The sequence below is a fragment of the Pelodiscus sinensis genome, chromosome 13 (assembly GCF_052426305.1).
Source record: "Pelodiscus sinensis isolate ZL-2025 chromosome 13, ASM5242630v1, whole genome shotgun sequence".
NCBI lineage: Eukaryota > Metazoa > Chordata > Testudines > Trionychidae > Pelodiscus > Pelodiscus sinensis.
In genome coordinates, this window is record NC_143064.1 from 1,059,459 (window position 1) to 1,084,579 (window position 25,121).

The window sequence follows — 25,121 nt, forward strand, 5'->3', positions numbered from 1 at the left end:
GTCACCTGGACAGAGGCCAATCTCTATGTTCCCTGCTGGCTCCTCTCAGGTGACAGCACCCATTCTTTGGGTGTGTCCATAGCCCATTGAGAGCCATTGTTCCACAGGCTCGGCCCTGCCCAATGCTTAACCACATGCAGGGAAATCTTCAGTGTCCATACGAGTACATGCTAATAATTGCACACACAGACATTCTACTAACACCAGAACAGCGTACATAGGATTAGCAGATAATAAGCTTCTATTCAATACCTCACATGGCCCCCTTCTATACCATTTTTGGGGCCAACACCCCCACCTAGGGGTGCAGCAGCGATCTGGCTGCTCCCCTCAAGATCCAGGCACGTGACACCCCCAACACAAAACTGATGCAGGAAGTGATGCCAGTAACATCACTGAGGGCATCACAGGCCTCCCCAAACAAAATGGCGGCGTGCCTCAGTTTCCCTTCTCACACAGGACCTTCTGGCGGGAACCCTTTTTGTCCTGTAAGAAGTTCCAAGACCAGTTACAAGTGTTAACCACGAAATAGCAACATCACAATGTCCCCTTACATACCGTCTGTCGTTTGGTACATCTCCAGACAGATTACATGGTATTTTCATAAGCTCATGCACACTGTATACCGTTACAATTCTCTGCAACAATAATACATTGGTTACAGGAATTAACATCAGTAACAAGAACAATCCTATACCAGGTGTATATTGACATTCCCCGTCAGGCCCCTTCTCTGGCCCCACACCATTGCAGTTTTGGCCCTTCAGGTTCAACCTGCAAATCTTCTTTGCCAAAGCAAGTCCTGCCCCTCCCCCTTGTCCTGTGGGCTCCAGGCCTGAAACCTCTGGCCTGACCAAGACAAAGGGCTGGCTGGGCGTGACTCCCTGGCTCACAATGGCCCTGGAATTCTCCCCCTTCCCCCACTCAGTGGGGTAACAGGAGTGAGCTGCAAGTCTCTCCTCTGTCCACCCCCAACCTCTGTTTCCACATGGAACCAGATATCAACTTCCCTGATTGATTATGAGTGTCCACCGTGTCCAGAGATGGGAGCTTAATTGCCATCTCCTGCATCCTAGGGAGAGTGACCACACAGCTGTTCTGCTCTGCATACGTGGCTACCCAGCCCTTCTCCTGAATCTGAGACACTAAGTTCCCACTCTCCTCCTTCAACTGGGAACAATCCTGTCCCACACACACTGACTTCCCAGCAAGCTGGTCACCCACAGTCACTGGGTTAGCAGCCTGCTCCAGTTCTCTGGATGTTCCTGCCTCATCTGGAACAACCCTCAGTCCCTCCGAGACTTCACAACCATCCACACTGGATTTGGCTATATCCAAGTCAGTGGAGTCACTGTTAATGGACAAATTCTGTCCCTCAGGCACTGCAACAAGTGCCTCACACAACAAGCTGCTGCCTTTTACAGGCAGAGCTTTCTCCTGAATGCCTTCTCCAAGCCAGGCCCTGTCACCTCTCTCAGTTACTGCAAACTGCTTGCTACAAGCACTGCCAGGACTCTCCTCCCTATGAGCTTCCTTAAGCAGCAGTTCACCCTTCTCTGGTTCTGCAGTAGCCTTGCCCTGCTGAGCCACAACCAACTCCTCCCGCAATTCCCTTACTCCCTGAGTTATCTCTGGCCCCTCAGGTGGATTCACAGACAATCCCCTTTCAGGCACATAGACAGACTCACAAGAGACAGGGTCAGAGGCATCTTCACTCCCTGTGCAGCTCTCTAGATGGCTGTAAACGTCCACACCATCATTAGGCACCAGAGTTAACACACCCTCATTCTCTCCTTGTGCCCGGGCTAAGGGGTCTCCCTGCTCCCACAGAGTCGCTCCCCCCTCTGCCAGCAACACAGCAGCATCAGGCACAATATCAGGGTCACCACTGTCTGATCTCTGGGGTTCTGGTAAAACACTGACTGACTCTACCTGAGTCACCTCATCCCTCTCCCCAGCAGACACAAACCTTGGGCCACCCCCTTCCTGGGCCTTAGCCATATCCAGATCCAACTCTGGGACAACAACACTGCTCTCAGCCATCACAGCCTGTGGGGCACCTTCCTCAGACATAGGAAGAAACTCTTCCCCACACACGGACAGACAACCAGAGACAGCTTCTCCCTTGTCCCCACACCCCTGGCTAATCTCAGGCATACAGCTAGCCACTGGGACAGCTTCCTTTACTGCCCCACTGCTACTTCCACCAGCCAAATTGCCAGCTTGCACACACTGTGCTTCACACAACTCAATTTCAGCTTGTGCAGGTTCAATTCCACAAACCTCACCAGCCACCAACTCCTCAACTAAAACTTCACTCTGGCCAGCCACTCCAGGCTGCCCCAGAGAAACATTTCCCTGACTTCTGGGCTTTTCCTGCCCTGGGTCTGATTCCAGCCTCACCTCTGAGGCGTCAGACGGGCCCTCACCCCCAGGCTCACTGCCCCCCTGCACAGACACACAGCTATCTGCCACAGGCACACATGTAGAGACACTTTCCCCTTGGTTACAGGGAGACTGACCAGCTCCAGGAAACTTTCCATACCCACATGCACCCCCTTCCCAAACCTCCCTGCTAGCTACAGGTAACACAAAAGGTTTGTATTCACACATGCTTTGGGGTTGGGTCATCACATCAGGTGGGCAAAATACGTCTGCCATATCATAAGCACACCGCACACCCACAGAGTTACACATTGAACCTTCAGGAGGATACAGTCTCTCTCGTTCTCTTAGTCTCTTAAGCTGGAGGTCAAGTTTAGCATGTTCCTCCTTGGCTAGGGCCATCTTCTTTGCATGCTCTGCCCTTCTCTCTGCATGTTCTGCTTTTCTCATCTCAAGTTCCCGATCCATCTCCTGCTTTCTCTTAGCAATTTCTTCATCTGCCTTCCGCCTTCTTTCAGCAGCTTCCTTGGCTTGCTTCTGCTCCTTTTCATCCACATCTCTGGTTAATAACAACACTACCAGATCTAGTTTAGAGGCCCTTTTCCTAAAGGCAATGCCTCTCCCCGAGCACAAATCCTTCAGAGCCTCTCTACTTCGGCTCTCATACTGGCACTGACTCATTTCGGCTGCCCTTTACCCAACCAAACTCTCAGTACTAAAAATCAAATTTAGACAGCGTGGGGTCCTGATCCCAAAGCTCAATTGACCAAGATCTGTGGATCCTGCCGACTACGCCACTGTGACGGACCGGGCCGTGTCTGGGCACAGCTGAGGGCGTCCGCTCAGGACGAATTGCTCAAATCCGGGGCTCCTTACAGCCCCCAGACTGGTGACCTCTCCAAACAGGCCACAAACCAGTCCCACAGAGCGCTTCAGCTGCCTGCCTGAAGCCTCATGAGCAAAACCCCTCCGACACCCCAGCAATATCCGTGCCCCAGATGGCCCCGGGCCTCATACACAGGTGGGGGGGTGCTAGCACCCAATCCCACCTACCCCGAACAAGTTCTGTCCGGTTCCAGGAAACCAGCCACAGATCTCTGGCCAATTTATCCTTTGGACCTTACCCACAAATCACGCTGGGCCAATCCTTTAGCATCTAACAACTAAAGGTTTATTATTACAAGAAAGAAAAGCCTGAGAGTGAGGTTATTAAAGTACAGTACGTTACATGCACCGAATCTCCCAGTCCTCGATGCAGGCTCTAGCAGAGATGTTGCAGCTGCTGGTTTAAAAGTTCTTATTGCACATCCTACGATCAGGATGGGTTCACAGGTCTTCCAGGCTCTTCGATCCCTGCAGTGCTGCCTCTGGGATGAAGTGCTGAGCTGAAGACAAAAATGGCATCGACCACATGGCCTCTTTATACTCCTTCCTGGCCTCTTCTAGTATGTAGCAGGTCACCTGGACAGAGGCCAATCTCTGTGTTTCCTGCTGGCTGCTCTCAGGTGACAGCCCCCATTCTTTGGGTGTGTCCATAGCCCATTGAGAGCCATTGTTCCACAGGCTCGGCCCTGCCCAATGCTTAACCACATGCAGGGAAATCTTCAGTGTCCATACGAGTACATGCTGATAATTGCACACACAGACATTCTACAAACACCAGAACAGTGTACATAGGATTAGCAGATAATAAGCTTCTATTCAATACCTCACATGGCCCCCTTCTATACCATTTTTGGGGCCAACACCCCCACCTAGGGGTGCAGCAGCGATCTGGCTGCTCCCCTCAAGATCCAACAACGTGACAGCTCCATGTGGCACTTTTGCCTTTCAACTGTAGCAACAGCCGAAGGAGGCGTCCTGTCGACTCAGGAAATAGTCGATGCCAAATGCATTCGATGAGTCAGTCGTCAGTATTTAGCATCCCTAGTGCAGGTGCTGTGCAATGTGCCCCCCATCTCTCACCGACCGCTGGGACTGCAGCAGCTCCAAGGTGCTTTGCCTTCGGGCTGTTTTCATGCCTTCTCCTCAGCGTAGCCATGCGGGACTGGCAGGGCCCTCGTGTGGTCATCGCGCTGGGACAGGCCACCTTTGACAGGGCTTAAAAGCCTCCCTGGCTGGGGTTCCACAGGAGTCCTGGGAATTCTATTTCAGAGATTCACTAGAGCTGTGGCGTCCAGCCAGTTCACTATAGTGGCTACTGCTGTGGCGAACGAGCCACGCTCAGCCGGCCAAACACACAGCCCTTCTCACAACCGAAGACCTGGTGTGTCCCCCTCAGTCCTCAGACTACACATGCCTGGTTTTTAACCTTCCTCCAAAGCCGCTTCTACACGACAGCTCACCCAGTGGCCCCAATGCCGCGTGCTGGCCACTTAATAGCTCCTGCCTGCACAAGAAGCAGCAGCTGTCAGCACTGGACACTAGTGCCCAGGCAGGGGCCTGGGTTAGTCCCACCCGCGAGTGACACAAGAGTCTCCTGCAATGCAGACAAGGGCTAACCCTTGAGCTTCATTTGTGGGGTTCTCTGCGCCTCGCCTGTTGAGTCACGCCAGAGACACCAGCCTGCAACTGCTGCAGATTGCTGGCTCTTCCTCAGTCAGAGACCTGCCGTAACTAGGGTCCTCCCAATTTCGGGGGCCCTCTCCCGCTGTAGGGGACGTGGCTGTGTCCTGTACCCCTGGAGGAGCCTGTGCAGCATTGAGCCGTGAGGCTGAATGCAGTGGCAGGACCCTGCTCCGGGCGCCTGGGGCTCCGACAGGGTGAGGTGCAGAAGCCCCAGATCAGGGCGTGGCCCACTTTCCTGCCCTGGTTTCTAGCTGCTGACTGACCACAGTCCCAGGGAGACAGGCCCATGCAGGCTTCCTGTGGCTGTTTACAAAGCGCTGCTCACCACAGCCCTGTCTGGGGGAAGGGCAGGCACAGCGGGACTTTCCAGGCCCCGTTCCCCTGCAGGGCTCGCACAGGGAGCCAGGGCCCAGCTGGTTCAGCCACAGCTTGGCAGTACGGAAGAGGCTGCCTGGGCACTGGGTTTGCAAAGGGAGGAGGGGCAGTGGTGAGCCCACAGGTGGGGGAGGTGGCAAAGCCAGGAGGGCGCGGGACTGCCACAGGAGACGTGGCTCGTCCCAGGCGGGGCGCAGCCCCCTCTGCTGACATGCCCAGCGCCCGCATGGCCGGCAGGCAGCAAGGTCCGGTAGCAAACGGCAGCACTCGGAGCCTTGCTCCCATGGAGGCTGCGTGGGCTGGGCTGGCCAGGCCACGGCCGTGTGGCCGCGCCAAGGGAGGCCCTGGGGATTTCCAGCACAGCTCCCTGACCAGCCACCCCGCTGCTGGACTCCCCCTTGGGGCAAGGCAGAGTGCTAGGCACAGGCCCCTCCCGGGCTTCATTTGCAACTCCGGTTCCTACATTACTACCCTAGTTCGAACTAGGGTGGTAGTGTAGACATACCCTAAGTGAGTTAGGTTTCTGTCTGGGATCATGGAGGAAGCAGCCTAGGCAACGGGCTGGGATTTAGGGGCTCAGGCTTCCCCATCTCAAGGGGGGCTGAGGCATCCTAGGCCTGCCCTGTAACCAGATGACATCTGAGCTGTGCTGTATCCTGGAGAAGCAATAAACTCCCTCTGTTCTACTGGCTGGGGGAGTCTGTCCGTGCCCTAAGGGGGTGCAGGAGACGGGAAACCCCAACGCGCCGCCACACTCGCCAGAATGAAGACCGGCCTGAAGCTAAAACTGGAGGAACACGCAGGGCCTGCTTTGTCCCCTTGCTCGTGTGGAGGGATCCCAGGCTCCTTCTGGCCCAAGACAGCGTGTCCCGGGAGCAGGCCACCGCTCCATGCCTGGCCCAGCCCTTGTTGGGCAGCAGCCCTTGCTCACGTGGGCTCTGAGCACCCTCGGCCATGCTCTTCAGGGGTGGATTGGCACCATCGCGTGACTTAGCAGCCCTTTCCCAATAAGCTGGCCGAGCCTGTGGCTGTCACCCAGAAGCAATCCTGTGGAATAGGAGCCCGTCGGATACCTGGGCGTGAGCAACAACCGCCCAGCACTCCTCAGCGTTGCACAGACCTCGGCCCACGTTGGCCGAGCTGCGGGGCGCAGAGAGCGGCAGCTGCACCCGCGTTTTGTGCGTTTCTCTGACAAGCCAGCAACACGCCGGGGGGCCCCCGTGTGTCTGAACACAGAGACATGCCCCAGCCGCTCCCTCCGTCTCAAGCTCTCCACCACTCAGCCGTGGCACGCGGCCCGCCGCCGCTAGAGAACCCACCATGAATGCGGCAGCACATTCAGCAACACGGGCTCACAGGTGCCCCTCACCCGCCCCATTGGCCGGTCTGGGGCAATCGTCCCGCCGGGCCCAGGGCAGCCCAGGGGGAGGGGAGTCTGGCACCAGGCTCAGGCCCACTCCCACACTTGCCAGCAGACACAGGACACGGGGTGAGCCTGCTCCGCTCTCCCAGCCGCGGGGGCAGCGTGGAACCAGCCCTGCATGTCCCAGCAGCAGGAAGTGGAGCAGCATGGCTGGGGCCAGGTCACTCTGCTTCCCACTGCTGCTGCTGAGTGCAGGGGAGGCCCAGCCCTTTCTGCTGGCTCCAGGCCCCCTGCTGACCCCTCAGGCTGCACCCTTCGAGGGGAGGGGCGGAGCGGAGGGCGTGACGGAGGAGGCCTGGCAAGGGCAGAGCCTGGGACGGGTTTCCCTGCCCCCTGCTTGTCCTCCCCGCCCTATGTTGGCTTCCCATAGGAAACAGAGTTGAGCTGAAGATCTCGGTCCAGCCGGACAAGTTTGTTGAAGGGCCTGGGGGCGGGACAGCTCAGGGAGCCAAAGGACGAGCGAGCTCAAGTCCCAGGCTGTGGGCAGAACGCCCCCCGGGGAGCCCCCCCAGTCTGCTCCAAGGGCCTGGCTCCCCTCTCAGCACGGCCCCAGCGTTCTGGTCCCCAAAGCCCTACCCGATTTCCTGCTAGGACTGAAAGGGGGAGGCGCAGGCCACGGTCGACAGCCGCAGGCACTGTCCAGCCCAGCTGTGGGCGCAGGGCATGGCACGCCAAAGCAGTGAACCGCCGGAGCTGAGAGATGAGGGTTGAAAGGCTGGACCTGAGCCTCCGCCAATCACATATGCGCACGGCGCAGCCCGAAGCCCTGCCCCTGCCCTCCCCGGTGGGCACGCCGTTTGCGCTCTGCCCTGGCACCCCCTGCTTCTGCGACTGGGCAGAGCAGGGCCTGGAGGCAGGGCTGAGGTCAGTCCCGACTGTGCCGGTGCCAGCCACAGAATGTGCTTCCCCCGCAGGCGTGGAGTGCGTGGTCTTCAACGACGAGTACCTGACCTGCGTGTGGGGCAGCAGAGCTACCCTGACAGCCAACTACTCCCTCTACTACTGGTACACGCTGCCCAGGTAGGCAGCTCCTCGCTGGCCTGGCCGTAGCCCGCCTGCAGCCAGTGCAATGGGTAGGGGCTCCCAGGGGCACCCAAGGGACCTGGGTAGACCCTCTGGGGCAGACTTTGGGCCCTGGCAGCCGGGACAGCTCCCTGCTCCCAGCAGGGCTGGAGTGGCTCTGTCTGGCAGCCCCGTGGCACTAGACCTCAGGCGGGAGCGTCTGCGATGGGGCCTGCAGGCACGAGGACAAGCTGCGGGCCGAGAGGAGCAGAGAGCAGAGCCCTGCAGACCCCTGATCCCAGCAGGCAATTCTTGGGTTCTTTGCAGGCAGGGTCCCCAAGAGCCAGCCTCTGAGGCTCCCATCTGGACTCGGGCAGGGAGCCAGGGCACAGGCAGAGCCCAGCCCCTCGGGCCAGCCTGGCGCATGTGCTGGGGCTGTGCCCTCCCTGCCTGGTCTGGGGGTCCTGCTGCTGGCAGCACCCATTGGGGAATGGGCATCTCTCTCGGGACTTTGTCTGTGGTGGGGAGAGCTTGGGGCACACCCTGGAATGGCTGGGGAGTTCGTGCCAGCCCAGGCTCTAGTCTGGGGGACTGAGCATCGCTGCCCCTGGCAGAGCCCTGAGAGGGGTGCTGGGGGCCTGAGTGCCCAGCAGTCACGCCAGGAGCAGCACTGAGGGCGCCCCCAGAGCCTGGCCTTGGGGCTGATTGTCGAGCTCCTGCCGTAGGCCTGGAAACCAGTCGTCAGCAGTGGAGTGCAAGCGCTACCTCCAGGAGCAGGGCCTCAACACCGGCTGCTGGTTCGCCCGCAGCGAGATCCTGCAGTTCCGCAGCTTCCACATCCACGTCAACGCCAGCCAGCAGGGCTCCCAGCTCGTCATCCCCAGCAGTGCCATGAAGCTGCAGGACCTAGGTAGGGGATCAGCCCGGGGGCGGCGGTGCACCGGGGGCTCTGGCCACGCGCTCCCCGGGGCGGCGGTGCACCGGGGGCTCTGGCCACGCGCTCCCCGGGGCGGCGGTGCACCGGGGGCTCTGGCCACGCGCTCCCCGGGGGCGGCGGTGCACCGGGGGCTCTGGCCACGCGCACCCCGGGGGCGGCGGTGCACCGGGGGCTCTGGCCACGCGCTCCCCGGGGCGGCGGTGCACCGGGGGCTCTGGCCACGCGCTCCCCGGGGCGGCGGTGCACCGGGGGCTCTGGCCACGCGCTCCCCGGGGCGGCGGTGCACCGGGGGCTCTGGCCACGCGCTCCCCGGGGCGGCGGTGCACCGGGGGCTCTGGCCACGTGCTCCCCGGGGCGGCGGTGCACCGGGGGCTCTGGCCACGCGCTCCCCGGGGGCGGCGGTGCACCGGGGGCTCTGGCCACGCGCTCCCTGGGGGCGGCGGTGCACCGGGGGCTCTGGCCACGCGCTCCCCGGGGGCGGCGGTGCACCGGGGGCTCTGGCCACGCGCTCCCCGGGGGCGGCGGTGCACCGGGGGCTCTGGCCACGCGCTCCCCGGGGGCGGCGGTGCACCGGGGGCTCTGGCCACGCGCTCCCCGGGGGCGGCGGTGCACCGGGGGCTCTGGCCACGCGCTCCCCGGGGGCGGCGGTGCACCGGGGGCTCTGGCCACGTGCTCCCCGGGGGCGGCGGTGCACCGGGGGCTCTGGCCACACGCTCCCCGGGGGCGGCGGTGCACCGGGGTCTCTGGCCACGCGCTCCCCGGGGGCGGCGGTGCACCGGGGGCTCTGGCCACGCGCTCCCCGGGGCGGCTGGGCGAAGCGAGCGAGGAGTGGCAGGTTTTGTCATTCCCCAGAGCCGCTCCATGGGGAGGCGCTGGTGTGGTGGGTCCCACCGGCCACGCCTGCTCCAGCAGCATTTGCTGACTGGCGAGCAGCAGCTGTTCTCAGCAAAGCGGAAGGGGGCTCACTGCACACCCCACGAAATGCCACCCCACCCCGGCGGGCACAGGGAGCCGGGGGCAGAGGCGTGGGGACTGGCCAGCTGCCAGGGAGAGGCGCTAGGGAAAGGGGAGTGGCTGGCAGGGCACCCCCCTGCCCCGCCCCTGCCCTGCCCCTGCGCCTGCCCCTGCCGCATGGGGACTGGCCGGAGCTGCTGCTGCACACAATGGGAGGCCGCCTGAGCCAGGCCCTGTCTCTTGCAGTGAAACCCGCTGCGCCAGCGAACCTGAGCATCTGCAACACGAGCAACAACCAGCTGCAGCTGACCTGGGCCTCCGTGTACCACAAGCCTGCCTGCCTAGAACACACCGTCCGATACAAGAGCAACAAGGACACTGACTGGACGGTACGGGCAGCCTGCAGCCCCCCGCGGGCTCGCGCCCGGGCCCCATGGGCTGCTGCTTCCCCGCACCACAGGCCTCCCCTCGCTTCCACTGGGCCTTCTCCCGACCCAAAGGCCCCTCGGGCTGCAGGCCCCGGCCCATGCTCCTCCCACCGCAGCCCCGTTCTCTGCACTGCCCGCGGGCCCCCTCTGCCAGCCCCGAACTGGGTGCCGGGCAGGCAGAGCGAGGGGCCAGGTGCGCCAGAACAGGCGTGGGCAGGGAAAGGGAGGGAGACAGCAGCTGAGCCCAGCTCTGGGATCCGCTTTCATGGTGCTGAGCCCAGCCGAGGGAGCCCACACCTCACGTAGGTGTGTGGTGCTGCCCTTCTGTCTGCCCCAGGAGCACGTGGTCAGAGACGAGATCTTCTCCTTGCCCAGCGTGGACTTCGAGAAGCACTACACGTTCTACGTGAGGAGCAAGATCAGCCAGTACTGCGGCAGCACCCGGCTGTGGAGCGAGTGGAGCCTGCCCGCGGCGTGGGGCAGGAACGCGTCAGACCACCGTAAGCAGGGCCCACGCCCCAGGGAGAGAGGACGTGCCCACCGCCCTGGCCAAGGCTCCCGCAGGCCTCCCAGGAGAGACGCTGGGAGGGGACCTGAGGCCGCGCTGCAGCTGTTTCTGGGGAGGCCCTGCTGCTAGCAGATGGGCCAACGGGCTCGGTTGAAAACGTGCCGAGTGGCCATGGCGGCTGCCTCCCGCTGGAGCCGGCTCTGCAGCTGGCTCGCCCACGGCTGGTGGGGAGGAGATAGGCCGATGGCTGTGCTAGCCAAGGGGGAGCCAGAGGCGCGCTGGCCTGTGTGCCTGGCGGCCAGCGAGGGCAGCTGCCCGGCTGGAATGGTGGGGCTCAGGGCTGAGGTTTGGGGGGCTCAGGGCGAAGGCTGGAATGGGGAGGCTCAGGGCTGAGGTTTGGGGGGCTCAGGGCGGAGGCTGGAATGGGGGGGCTCAGGGCAGGGGGGGGCTCAGGGCGGGGGCTGGAATGGGGGGCTCAGGGCTGAGGTTTGGGGGGCTCAGGGCTGAGGTTTGGGGGGCTCAGGGCGGAGGCTGGAATGGGGGGGCTCAGGGCAGGGGCTGGAATGGGGGCTCAGGGCTGAGGTTTGGGGGCTCAGGGCGGGGGCTGGAATGGGGGGCTCAGGGCTGAGGTTTGGGGGTCTCAGGGCGGGGGCTGGAATGGGGGGCTCAGGGCTGAGGTTTGGGGGGCTCAGGGCAGGGGCTCAGGGCTGAGGTTTGGGGGGCTCAGGGCGGAGGCTGGAATGGGGGGGCTCAGGGCAGGGGCTGGAATGGGGGCTCAGGGCTGAGGTTGGGGGGGGGGGCTCTCAGGGGGGGGGGGGGGAGCTCAGGGCTGGGGGGGGGGCTCAGGGCGGAGGCTGGAATGGGGGGCTCAGGGCTGAGGTTTGGGGGGCTCAGGGCGGGGGCTGGAATGGGGGGCTCAGGGCTGAGGTTTGGGGGGCTCAGGGCGGGGACCACAACACAATAGCACCAGTAAGAACTGTAAGGTCTCTCCCTGTGCCACACTCCAGGCAAGCCAGAGAAGCAGGGGCTCTGGTTCTGGATCCACGTGGTTCTTCCCACCACTTCTCTGCTGGTCTTCCTGGTCCTGTTCGTTTTGCTGATTCGAATGGAAAGGTGAATTTCTGCCCTCCCCCTCCCCCCAGGGCAGCCAGGGCTGGGCCCAGGGGAGCTGGGCTGGGCTGGTGTCTCCTCGCTGAACTCGCCTTTTCCCTCCTGCAGGGTCTGGGTCATTCTCATGCCCCGAATCCCCAACCCCAGCAAGAACTTCGATGAGCTCTTCAGCACCCACAAGGGCAACTTCCCAGTAAGAGCGCTCGGCTGGGGGCAGAGGGGCCCGTGGGCCGGGGACAGAGGGCAGGGGAGGGGAGCCAGGGACCGAGGGGATCCAGGGACGGAGGGCGGGGGAGCCAGGGGCCGTGGGGCAGGGACCGAGGGTGGGGGAGCCAGGGAGCCGTGGGCCAGGGACCGAGGGGAGCCAGGGGGCCGTGGGCCAGGGACTGAGGGGCCCGTGGGCCAGGGGGCCATGTCCAGGGACCGAGGGACCCGTGGGCCAGGGGGCCGTGGGCCAGGGACCGAGGGGAACCAGGGACGGAGGGTGGGGGAGTCAGGGGGCCGTGGGCCAGGGACCGAGGGGCCCGTGGGCCAAGGGGGCGTGGCCAGGGACCGAGGGGCCCGTGGGCCAGGGGGCCATGTCCAGGGACCGAGGGACCCGTGGGCCAGGGGGCCGTGGGCCAGGGACCGAGGGGAGCCAGGGACGGAGGGCGGGGGAGCCAGGAGGCCGTGGGCCAGGGACTGAGGGGAGCCAGGGACGGAGGGCAGGAGAGCCAGGGGGCCGTGGGCCAGGGACTGAGGGGAGCCAGGGACGGAGGGCAGGAGAGCCAGGGGCCTGTGGGCCAGGGACCGAGGGGCCCGTGGGCCAGGGGGCCGTGGTCAGGGACTGAGGGGCCCGTGGGCCAGGGACCGAGGGGAGCCAGGGACGGAGGGCGGGGGAGCCAGGGGGCCGTGGGCCAGGGACCGAGGGGAGCCAGGGACGGAGGGCGGGGGAGCCAGGGGGCCGTGGGCCAGGGACTGAGGGGAGCCAGGGACGGAGGGCGGGGGAGCCAGGGGGCCGTGGGCCAGGGACGGAGGGCGGGGGAGCCAGGGGGCCGTGGGCCAGGGACCGAGGGGAGCCAGGGACGGAGGGCGGGGGAGCCAGGGGGCCGTGGGCCAGGCTCAGACAAGGACAGAGGGGCTGACGGGCCGGGGAAGGGGGCCCGTGGGCCGGCTCGGATGGGCCAGGCCTGGGCAGCCAGGGTGCCTGGTGTGGAGGAGCCTCTCTAACCTGCCTTTGACTCTCGAAGGAATGGGCCGGAGTCTCCAAGGACGTCATGGAGAGCTTCAGACCTAACTACAGCGAGAGCTTCTGCTATGTCAGCGAGCTCCCCCCCAAGGAGGGCTGTGAGAAGCTGAAGGCCCCCCCCGGGCGCTCAGCCCCACCCTCCAGCAGCGGCCCTGGGCTGAGCCCCTCCAAGAACAGCTACGTGGGCGTGTGACCCCATTGTCTGCTCACATGCCCCCCCCAGTGCCTCCCTATCCATCCCTGCCGCGTCACGCCAGCCTCCTGCCCCGGTACCTCTGGCATCCCCCCACTACTCCAGCCGCCAGCCCCCCTCCCTTGCTGGCCGAGGCCGCGCAGGGCCCCGCCGGAGCCTCTGGCTGCTGATTCCGCTGGAGCGTCTCAGAGAAATAAAGAGTCTCCCCCAGAGCGTGTGTTCCTCTGGGCACCCCCTGCCCGCCGCCCGGCCCTCGCCTGCGGGGCTCCGCGAGGCGTCACTCGGGAGGGGACTCCTGCCGGCTTGACTCCGTCGTGCGTCCCGTGCGTCTGGCCCGTGGGGCGGGAGCAGAATCCGTCGTGCGTCCCATTCGCTGTGCCCCCTGCTCCCTGCTCTGCCACTGGCCCATGGCCACGTCGCGTCTCCCGTGGAAAGGGATCCTGGGGGCGGCTCCGGAAAGCCCAGGGCGGTTCTGTGCACTGCTGCTCCCATAGCCCAGCGGCTGCAAGCAGCGGGAGTGGCAAGGCCCTGCCGCGGGCATGGGCAGCACTCGGAGCCTAGGAGCCCAGGGACCCGCCAGCCATTTCCTGGCAGCTACCTTCGGTAAGTGCCACCTGGACCCACGACCCTCTGTGCCAACTCCAGCCCCTTCCCACACCCCAGCCTCAGCCACAGCCTTGAACGCTGCAGCCCCAGTCCCACCCAACTCCCTCCCCGAGCCAGCGTCCTCCCCTGGATTCAAGCCCCGTCCTGCACCCCGAGAGAGCCCTTGTCTGCCCTGCTGCACCTCAGCCTCTGCCCCAGCCCGGTGCCGGTGTGTCTGCCACCTGCCCTCATGCCCTGGCACCACTGCCTGCCCTGGCCGCCTGGCCGGCCCAGTGAGATAGAGCCCTAGCCCCCGGGGCTGGAAGGGCGCCCGAGCCCCGAGCGAGCCACGCAGAGGCACAGCTCCCTCGCCTGCAGCCTGACCGGGCGCCTGCTAAGCCAGAGCCCGGCAGGCCCCAGGCCCAAGGGGCAGGGCACCCCCATCTCTTGCCAGGGCCCATCTGCCGCTCCAGGCCTCACCCCTCCCCGGCAGCCAGGCCGCCTGCGCTGCGGCTGAGGTCACAATCGCCTGCTGCAGTCATGGGGGGGGAGGGGCCCGCTGCAGGCCCGCTGGGCCCGGGCACTGCCATGTTCATCTGTGTCAAGCATGGAGGTGAGGACGGGGGAGCAGGACGTGCTGCAGCTCCCCCCAGGGGCCGGGGCAGGGAGCCTGGTAGCTCTGCCGGGGCGGAGGCCAAGCTCTCCCCTGGGGTTCTCCCTTGGGCTGCCACAGCCCCTCGGAATCCAGGGACACAGCCGGGCCCGGCTCGACCTGGGCAAAGGGATGGGCAGGAGCAGGGCCGCTGGCTGGGCTGGCATGGGCACGCCCTGGGCACTAGGGCAGTCCCACGCAGTCTCAGGCCACGGGGGTCGGTCGGTAGGACCAGCCCTAGCTAGTGCTGCTGGGTGCTGGGGGGAGCCAGCCTCCCGCCCCAGTCCCACGCAGTCTCAGGCCACGGGGGTCGGTCGGTAGGACCAGCCCTAGCTAGTGCTGCTGGCGCTGGGGGGAACCAGCCTCCCGCCCCAGTCCCACGCAGTCTCAGGCCACGGGGGTCGGTCGGTAGGACCAGCCCTCGCTAGTGCTGCTGGGTGCTGGGGGGAGCCAGCCTCCCGCCCCAGTCCCACGCAGTCTCAGGCCATGGGGGTCGGTCGGTAGGACCAGCCCTCGCTAGTGCTGCTGGGTGCTGGGGGGAGCCAGCCTCCCGCCCCAGTCCCACGCAGTCTCAGGCCACGGGGGTCGGTCGGTAGGACCAGCCCTCGCTAGTGCCGCTGGCGCTGGGGGGAACCAGCCTCCCGCCCCAGTCCCACGCAGTCTCAGGCCACGGGGGTCGGTCGGTAGGACCAGCCCTCGCTAGTGCTGCTGGCGCTGGGGGGAACCAGCCTCCCGCCCCAGTCCCACGCAGTCTCAGGCCACGGGGGTCGGTCGGTAGGACCAGCCCTCGCTAGTGCTGCTGGGTGCTGGGGGGAGCCAGCCTCCCGCCCCAGTCCCACGCAGTCTCAGGCCACGGGGGTCGGTCGGTAGGACCAGCCCTCGCTAGTGCTGCTGGGTGCTGGGGGGAGCCAGCCTCCCGCCCCAGTCCCACGCAGTCTCAGGCCACGGGGGTCGGTCGGTAGGACCAGCCCTCGCTAGTGCTGCTGGCGCTGGGGGGAACCAGCCTCCCGCCCCAGTCCCACGCAGTCTCAGGCCACGGGGGTCGGTCGGTAGGACCAACCCTCGCTAGTGCTGCTGGGTGCTGGGGGGAACCAGCCTCCCGCCCCAGTCCCACGCAGTCTCAGGCCACGGGGGTCGGTCGGTAGGACCAGCCCTCGCTAGTGCTGCTGGGTGCTGGGGAGAGCCAGCCTCCCGCCCCAGTCCCACGCAGTCTCAGGCCACGGGGGTCGGTCGGTAGGACCAGCCCTCGCTAGTGCTGCTGGGTGCTGGGGGGAACCAGCCTCCCGCCCCAGTCCCACGCAGTCTCAGGCCACGGGGGTCGGTCGGTAGGACCAGCCCTCGCTAGTGCTGCTGGGTGCTGGGGAGAGCCAGCCTCCCGCCCCAGTCCCACGCAGTCTCAGGCCACGGGGGTCGGTCGGTAGGACCAGCCCTCGCTAGTGCTGCTGGGTGCTGGGGGGAGCCAGCCTCCCGCCCCAGTCCCACGCAGTCTCAGGCCACGGGGGTCGGTCGGTAGGACCAGCCCTAGCTAGTGCTGCTGGCGCTGGGGGGAACCAGCCTCCCGCCCCAGTCCCACGCAGTCTCAGGCCACGGGGGTCGGTCGGTAGGACCAGCCCTCGCTAGTGCTGCTGGGTGCTGGGGGGAGCCAGCCTCCCGCCCCAGTCCCACGCAGTCTCAGGCCACGGGGGTCGGTCGGTAGGACCAGCCCTCGCTAGTGCTGCTGGGTGCTGGGGGGAGCCAGCCTCCCGCCCCAGTCCCACGCAGTCTCAGGCCACGGGGGTCGGTCGGTAGGACCAGCCCTCGCTAGTGCCGCTGGCGCTGGGGGGAACCAGCCTCCCGCCCCAGTCCCACGCAGTCTCAGGCCACGGGGGTCGGTCGGTAGGACCAGCCCTCGCTAGTGCTGCTGGGTGCTGGGGGGAGCCAGCCTCCCGCCCCAGTCCCACGCAGTCTCAGGCCACGGGGGTCGGTCGGTAGGACCAGCCCTCGCTAGTGCCGCTGGCGCTGGGGGGAACCAGCCTCCCGCCCCAGTCCCACGCAGTCTCAGGCCACGGGGGTCGGTCGGTAGGACCAGCCCTCGCTAGTGCCGCTGGCGCTGGGGGGAACCAGCCTCCCGCCCCAGTCCCACGCAGTCTCAGGCCACGGGGGTCGGTCGGTAGGACCAGCCCTCGCTAGTGCTGCTGGGTGCTGGGGGGAGCCAGCCTCCCGCCCCAGTCCCACGCAGTCTCAGGCCACGGGGGTCGGTCGGTAGGACCAGCCCTCGCTAGTGCTGCTGGGTGCTGGGGGGAACCAGCCTCCCGCCCCAGTCCCACGCAGTCTCAGGCCACGGGGGTCGGTCGGTAGGACCAGCCCTCGCTAGTGCTGCTGGGTGCTGGGGAGAGCCAGCCTCCCGCCCCAGTCCCACGCAGTCTCAGGCCACGGGGGTCGGTCGGTAGGACCAGCCCTCGCTAGTGCCGCTGGCGCTGGGGGGAACCAGCCTCCCGCCCCAGTCCCACGCAGTCTCAGGCCACGGGGGTCGGTCGGTAGGACCAGCCCTTGCTAGTGCCGCTGGCGCTGGGGGGAACCAGCCTCCCGCCCCAGTCCCACGCAGTCTCAGGCCACGGGGGTCGGTCGGTAGGACCAGCCCTAGCTAGTGCTGCTGGGTGCTGGGGGGAACCAGCCTCCCGCCCCAGTCCCACGCAGTCTCAGGCCACGGGGGTCGGTCGGTAGGACCAGCCCTCGCTAGTGCTGCTGGGTGCTGGGGGGAGCCAGCCTCCCGCCCCAGCGGGTGGATGGGCCTGGGCAGCGATGCTACAGCAGCGCCTTAACCCTGAGTCACCCGGCCACGTACCCGGCCTTGGGTCAGGGCCTGCCGTGTCCCTTCCAGACAACCAGCAGTTTCTGGCCAACACCTGCTGCTCTGTCCTGCTGCTGCTGCACTACCTGAGGAGCAAGGTAGGGCTCCGGAGAAGAGGTGAGCATCTGTGCCAGGCCCGCACCCGGCCCCCCAGAGCCCAAGAGCAAGTGCCAGCGGGGCAGGCTGCAGGCCCAATTGAGCGAGCTGGAGAGCACAGCTCTGGGCCTGTGGCGGGGAGGCAGGATGGGGCTGATGGGCCAAGCTGACCCTGGGCATCAACAGGGCAGGCAGCTGGAGCAGCCCCGCAGAGGCCGGCGAGGGAACCCCTGGGGCTGGGAACAGGCATGGCCGATGCCTCGGGGTAGCTGCCGCGCTGGGCAGGACACAGCAGAGTGGCAGGCGGCCGTGGGGGAGGTAACGCTCTGTCAATAGCAGCAGGGGCTGCGGGACCCCAAGAGGAAGCGGTGAAGCGGGGCTCAGGCAGCAGCCAAGGCGACAAGCACAAGGCGGCACCAGCCAGCCAAGCAGGGGCTGCTGTGCCAGTTGGCAGTTCAGCGCTACGGCCAGAGGCCCCGGGCACTGGGCAGGGACTTGCAGGGCGGGGCTAGAGCAGCTCAGCTGTGCAGACGGGGGCTGAGGGGCAGGCTGGGCAGCGGGAGGCAGCACACGGCGAGGGGCGGCCCCGTGAGACATGCCTGGATTCCCAGCCCCGGACCCATCTCCGCAGGGCTGCCCATTCAGCAGAAGGCAAATGGCCTGGGGCCGGCCAGCAGGCCCAGGTGTCCGCCCGAGGGCTGTGGCCACGGAGCAGGAGGGTCCCACGTCACCCCGGGCCCCGCGCTGTCTTTCAGAAGCCATTGACCTGTGTGATGAACTGGGCACCCTCAAGCTGCTCTTCCTGGTCAAGCTCCCCAGCGACAGCGCCAGCAAGTTCCTCTTGCCCCGAGGGACTTACTACGTGTGTCGGGTGGAGCGTGGAGCCCCAGGTGCCTGCTCGCAGCCCCCGGCACAGCCCCTGGGCACGGCCCCTGGGCACGGCCCCCCCCGGGCACAGCCCCCGTGGCACAACTCCTGGGCACAGCCCCCGTGGCACGCCTCCTGGGCACAGCCCCCTCCAGGCACAGCCCCCGTGGCACGACTCCTGGGCACAGCCCCCTCCAGGCACAGCCCCTGTGGCACAACTCCTGGGCACAGCCCCCGTGGCACGACTCCTGGGCACAGCCCCCTCCAGGCACAGCCCCTGTGGCACAACCCCTAGCACAGCCCCTGGGCACGACTCCTGGGCACAGCCCCTGTGGCACAACCCCTAGCAGAGCCCCCCCGGGCACAGCCCCTGGGCACGACTCCTGGGCACGGCCCCCCCGGGCACAGCCCCTAGGCACAACCCCTAGCACAGCCCCTGGGCACGACTCCTGGGCACAGCCCCTGTGGCACAACCCCTAGCAGAGCCCCCCCGGGCACAGCCCCTGGGCACGACTCCTGGGCACGGCCCCCCCGGGCACAGCCCCTAGGCACAACCCCTAGCACAGCCCCTGGGCACGACTCCTGGGCACAGCCCCTGTGGCACAACCCCTAGCAGAGCCCCCCCGGGCACAGCCCCTGGGCACGACTCCTGGGCACAGCCCCCCCCGGGCAAAGCCCCTAGGCACAACCGCTAGCACAGCCCCCCCCCGGGCACAGCCCCTGGGCACGACTCCTGGGCACAGCCCCCCCCGGGCACAGCCCCTGGGCACGACTCCTGGGCACAGCCCCCCCCCCCCGGGCAAAGCCCCTAGGCACAACCCCTAGCACAGCCCCCCCCGGGCACAGCCCCCGTGGCACGACTCCTGGGCACAGCCCCCCCCCGGGCACAGCCCCCGTGGCACGACTCCTGGGCACAGCCCCCCCCGGGCACAGCCCCTGTGGCACAACCCCTAGCACAGCCCCCCCGGGCACAGCCCCCGTGGCACGACTCCTGGGCACAGCCCCCCCCGGGCACAGCCCCTGTGGCACAACCCCTAGCACAGCCCCCCCGGGCACAGGCCCAAGGCACAATCCCTGGGCACAATCCCTGGGCACAGCCCCTGGGCACGACTCCTGGGCACAGCCCCTGTGGCACAACCCCTAGCAGAGCCCCCCCGGGCACAGCCCCTGGGCACGACTCCTGGGCACAGCCCCCCCCGGGCACAGCCCCTGTGGCACAACCCCTAGCACAGCCCCCCCGGGCACAGCCCCCGTGGCACGACTCCTGGGCACAGCCCCCCCCGGGCACAGCCCCTGTGGCACAACCCCTAGCACAGCCCCCCCGGGCACAGGCCCCAGGCACAATCCCTGGGCACAGCCCCTGTGGCACAACCCCCGGGCACAGGCCCCAGGCACAATCCCTGGGCACAGCCCCTGTGGCACAATCCCTGGGCACAGCCCCCGGGCACAGGCCCCAGGCACAGCCCCCGGGCACAGGCCCCAGGCACAATCCCTGGGCACAGCCCCTGTGGCACAGCCCCCGGGCACAGGCCCCAGGCACAATCCCTGGGCACAACCCCTGGGCACAGCCCCTGTGGCACAGCCCCCGGGCACAGGCCCCGGGCACAATCCCTGGGCACAATCCCTGGGCACAATCCCTGGGCACAGCCCCTGTGGCACAGCCCCCGGGCACAGGCCCCCCCGTGGCCAGGGAAGGAGGCTATTAACACTTTCCACGTTCCCCTGTGCAAAGCAAGATCCATCTCGGCAGGTGGGGGGCTCCTTGTGCCACCTGCCCCACGCCCAGGGTCCCAGATCAGACCGATGAGCACAGCCAGCGGGACTAGCCCTGAGCGGGGTGCCCGCCCACGTCCCCCGCCCCTCGGTGCTGCCCTGCGGAGAGGGGGGCAGGCAGCACGGCCCGTGGCTCCGCCCCCACGGGGATGTGATGCTGAGGATTCCTTCCGCAGGGACCAAACAGGAGAACGCCTACCGCGCCTTCACCCCAGTCCTCCAGGACCCCGAGCCCGAGCTGCTGGGTAGGTGCCGGCTGCTCCCCACCCTGTGCCCGAGGCCGAGGCCGGAGGCTGCAGGAAGGACTTGGCAGCCCAGAGCCCGGGGGCGGCCTGAGGCAGTAGCGGTGGGGAGGACGCCGGATGCCCTCGGGTGGAGCCGCAGCGGAGCTCATGGAGAGGGGCTGCGCCCAGCCCGGCTTTGTCAGTCCAGCTGGGAAGGGCCTGGCTGGGGCTCCCCGTGGGCCTGGCTGATGCCTCCGCTGCGGCCAGGGCTCCACCAGGAACCGCCTCATTTCAAGCCTCCCGGAGCCTGCGGGGCCGCGCTGGTGCCTACGCCAGCTCCTGGGGGCTGCCGCTGTCCGGACAGAACCTGGGCTGGCGGCAACTCCAGGGGCCTGGGCAGGGCAGCCACACGCCCCCGGCCCCACTGCCCATCTCCAATGGGGCAGGCTCATTATGGTTCAGCCAACAAGGCACAAGCCCCGGAGCCAGCGCAGCGGGCCTGCCCCAGGCCTGCTCTGCCCCCCAGGCTCCTGACTCTGCCCAAGCCCTTGGCGCAAGCGCCGGGGCTGGGCCTAGCAGGGGCGTCCCACAAGCTGCATCTGCTGAGCCAGGGGCCCCAGCCAGCAGGGGCTGCTGCCAAGGGAAAAGGAGTCACGGAGCAAACAGCACCAGCCCGCCCTGCCACGTGCCCTGGGATGCACTCAGGGCCACGCCCACTCCCTGGCCACGGGGGAGCTCTCAGAGCCACTGGTGGGCAGGGAGCGTGGCTCAGCCCCAGCTCTGCAGCCCCGTGGGGAGGCCGGGCCCTCATTCCCATAAGCCCCCCGCATCCCACGAGGGTGCTGGGGTCTGACAAAGCGGGGGCACAGCTACCTGCCCTGCCCCCACAGGCCTCTCCAGGGCTGCAGCCTCAGGGCCCTGGCACAAGCCGCAGGCCCCAAGCCCCGGCACAGGCCCTGCCTTCTTCTCACCCTGCCTTTGCCAGGGGCTTGCACAGGGGCTAAAGCCCCATCTGGGCAGCCTGGCTCCAGCCCCCTTGACGTGCCCAAAGGCGGCGCCGGCCCCCGCCCACGCCCCAAGAGAGCCGGCAGGGCCCGCGCCAGGCCGAGGCTGCTCCTGACCCCTCTCCGCAGACGCCTTGCGCACGCAGTGCGACTTCCTGGAGAAGAGCCGCCTCAAGCTGCTGAGGGCGCAGGACGGGAAGAAGCTGCAGACCATGGAGTCGCTGATCTCCATCGTGCCCTCCCAGATCTCAGTGAGTGCCAGCGGGGAGCGTGGCCCCGGGCGCTGGGCGGAGCATTCCTGGAGGGGTGTCCACGCAGGGCAGGGGTGGGGGCCCAGCCCAGCCGCCCCGGGGCTCAGACGCGCAGCGGCTGGAGAGCGCCCTGCCCCGCCGAGGCCCGGCTCTCCCGCAGCGCCTACCGGGGACACGCCGCCTGCAGCCCCCCATCAGCCTAACCCGCCTCCTCTGCCAGGGCAAGGGCCCGGGGCGGCCTGCTCCGGGCACGGCTGCAGCTGCCGAGGAGGAGGGGGGCCCGCGAAAGGCAGGACCAGCCCCCAAAGTCAAAGGCGAGGCCAGCAAGAAGGAGAAGCATCGCTGAGGCCGCAATAAAACCTGCTCCCCCGGGAGCCACTGCAGCGAAAGGCAGGCCAGGCACCCCGGGCACCGGGCACCGGGCCCTCTGCAGGCACCGGCCCCGGCCACCCGCCAGCGCCTGGGCCGAGGGCTGGGCCTTGCCGGCCGGGAGCACGGGGCGGAGAGCGGGAAGGCCTGGCACCTGCCCCGGCCCAGCCCAGCCCAGCCCAGCCCAGCCGGGGGCCCTGGCAGCCCCTGCGGGCGGCTCCTCTGGGACAGGGACTAGGACTGGGACCACACGGCCCGACACGCCCCAACGCACACGGCCCGACACGCCCCAACGCACACGGCCCGACACGCCCCAACGCACACGGCCCGACACACCCCCCCAATGCACACGGCCCGACACACGCCCCAACGCACACGGCCCGACACACACCCCAACGCACACGGCCCGACACACACCCCAACGCACACGGCCCGACACGCCCCAACGCACACGGCCCGACACACACCCCAACGCACACGGCCCGACACACACCCCAACGCACACGGCCCGACACGCCCCAACGCACACGGCCCGACACCCCCCAACGCACACGGCCCGACACCCCCCAACGCACACGGCCCGACACACCCCAACGCACACGGCCCGACACACCCCCCAACGCACACGGCCCGACACCCCCCAACGCACACGGCCCGACACCCCCCCCAACGCACACGGCCCGACACCCCCCCCAACGCACACGGCCCGACACACCCCCCAACGCACACGGCCCGACACGCCCCCCCAACGCACACGGCCCGACACGCCCCAACGCACACGGCCCGACACGCCCCAACGCACACGGCCCGACACACCCCCCAACGCACACGGCCCGACACGCCCCCCAACGCACACGGCCCGACACGCCCCCCAACGCACACGGCCCGACACACCCCCCAACGCACACGGCCCGACACCCCCCCCAACGCACACGGCCCGACACCCCCCCCAACGCACACGGCCCGACACACCCCAACGCACACGGCCCGACACCCCCCCCAACGCACACGGCCCGACACACCCCCCAACGCACACGGCCCGACACACCCCCCAACGCACACGGCCCGACACACACCCCAACGCACACGGCCCGACACACCCCCCAACGCACACGGCCCGACACGGCCCGACACCCCCCCCAACGCACACGGCCCGACACCCCCCCCAACGCACACGGCCCGACACACCCCCCAACGCACACGGCCCGACACCCCCCAACGCACACGGCCCGACACACACCCCAACGCACACGGCCCGACACACTCCCCAACGCACACGGCCCGACACACACCCCAACGCACACGGCCCGACACACACCCCAACGCACACGGCCCGACACACCCCAACGCACACGCCCGACACACCCCAACGCACACGGCCTGACACACACCAACACACACGGCCTGACACACCCCAACGCACACGGCTCAAGCACACACACCCCAACGCACACGGCCCGACACACCCCAACACACATGGCCTGACACACCCCAACGCACACGGCTCAAGCACACACACCCCAATGCACACGGCCTGACACATACACCAACCCACATGGCCCAAGCACACACACTCCACCCCACACAGCCAGACACACACACCCTGCCTTACACGGTCTAGCACCCCCCCACCCTACACGGCCTGACACTCCCCCCTCGCCCCACACACCCCCCGACACACACACATCCCAACACACATGGCCTGACACACACACCCCACCTTACACGGTCTGACACGCGCCCCGCCTCACATGGCCTGACACCCCTCCCCCGCCTTACAAGGCCTGACACATACACCCCAACCCACACAGCCTGACATACACACCCCGCCCCACAGTGCCCAAACACACACATACCCCAACTGACATGGCCTGACACACACAGCCTGCCCCACACAGTCTGAGCACACACACACCCCAACACACATGGCCCAAGCATGCGCACGCACACACACACACCAACCAACACAGCCCAAGCACACACACACACTCCAACCCACACGACCTGACACACATCTCCTACCCCACACGGCCTGAGCACACCCCCCCAACCCATACGGCCAGAGACACACAACCCACCCCACACAGCCCAAGCACACACACACACCAACCAACACAGCCCAAGCACACACACACACTCCAACCCACACGACCTGACACACATCTCCTACCCCACACGGCCTGAGCACACCCCCCCCAACCCATACGGCCAGAGACACACAACCCACCCCACACAGCCCAAGCGCACACACACACCAACCAACACAGCCCAAGCACACACACACACTCCAACCCACACGACCTGACACACATCTCCTACCCCACACGGCCTGAGCACACCCCCCCAACCCATACGGCCAGAGACACACAACCCACCCCACACAGCCCAAGCACACACACACACCAACCAACACAGCCCAAGCACACACACACACTCCAACCCACACGACCTGACACACATCTCCTACCCCACACGGCCTGAGCACACCCCCCCCAACCCATACGGCCAGAGACACACAACCCACCCCACACAGCCCAAGCACACACACACACCAACCAACACAGCCCAAGCACACACACACACTCCAACCCACATGACCTGACACACATCTCCTACCCCACACGGCCTGAGCACACCCCCCCAACCCACACGGCCAGAGACACACAACCCACCCCACACAGCCCAAGCACACACACACACACCAACCAACACAGCCCAAGCACACACACACACTCCAACCCACACGACCTGACACACATCTCCTACCCCACACGGCCTGAGCACACCCCCCCAACCCATACGGCCAGAGACACACAACCCACCCCACACAGCCCAAGCGCACACACACACCAACCAACACAGCCCAAGCACACACACACACTCCAACCCACACGACCTGACACACATCTCCTACCCCACACGGCCTGAGCACACCCCCCCAACCCATACGGCCAGAGACACACAACCCACCCCACACAGCCCAAGCACACACACACACCAACCAACACAGCCCAAGCACACACACACACTCCAACCCACACGACCTGACACACATCTCCTACCCCACACGGCCTGAGCACACCCCCCCCAACCCATACGGCCAGAGACACACAACCCACCCCACACAGCCCAAGCACACACACACACCAACCAACACAGCCCAAGCACACACACACACTCCAACCCACACGACCTGACACACATCTCCTACCCCACACGGCCTGAGCACACCCCCCCAACCCATACGGCCAGAGACACACAACCCACCCCACACAGCCCAAGCGCACACACACACCAACCAACACAGCCCAAGCACACACACACCAACCAACATGGCCTGACACCTCCCCCACCGCACA

At 66.7% G+C, this 25,121-nt stretch overlaps 2 protein-coding genes across 10 annotated transcripts in view; both read left to right on the top strand.

Moving 5' to 3' along the window:
- Window positions 1-13,111, top strand: part of IL2RG (interleukin 2 receptor subunit gamma) — a 45,554-nt gene extending 32,443 nt beyond the window's left edge. For both annotated transcript variants that reach the window (XM_075917654.2, XM_089781765.1), the window contains 7 exons: window positions 7,666-7,771; window positions 8,479-8,663; window positions 9,891-10,033; window positions 10,410-10,572; window positions 11,588-11,693; window positions 11,799-11,883; window positions 12,920-13,111. In XM_075917654.2, the coding sequence (XP_075773769.2) occupies window positions 7,666-7,771; window positions 8,479-8,663; window positions 9,891-10,033; window positions 10,410-10,572; window positions 11,588-11,693; window positions 11,799-11,883; window positions 12,920-13,111 (980 nt within the window). The remainder of the gene's footprint in view (window positions 1-7,665; window positions 7,772-8,478; window positions 8,664-9,890; window positions 10,034-10,409; window positions 10,573-11,587; window positions 11,694-11,798; window positions 11,884-12,919) is intronic.
- A 346-nt stretch (window positions 13,112-13,457) lies between these two features.
- Window positions 13,458-21,776, top strand: C13HXorf65 (chromosome 13 CXorf65 homolog). Of its 8 annotated transcripts, none has more exons than XM_089781771.1 (6): window positions 13,458-14,309; window positions 17,188-17,295; window positions 18,030-18,164; window positions 20,091-20,159; window positions 21,272-21,393; window positions 21,614-21,776. In XM_089781771.1, the coding sequence occupies exons 1-6, from the start codon at window positions 14,237-14,239 to the stop codon at window positions 21,737-21,739; spliced, it is 633 nt and encodes a 210-aa protein (XP_089637897.1). In that variant the 5' UTR covers window positions 13,458-14,236; the 3' UTR covers window positions 21,740-21,776. The 8 variants fall into 8 exon arrangements, with proteins under 8 accessions (XP_089637897.1, XP_075773773.1, XP_089637899.1 ...); XM_075917658.2 differs by having other exon boundaries at window positions 13,458-13,714; window positions 17,209-17,295; XM_089781774.1 differs by having other exon boundaries at window positions 14,230-14,309; window positions 17,209-17,295; window positions 17,906-18,164.
- The last annotated feature ends 3,345 nt before the right edge of the window (window positions 21,777-25,121 follow it).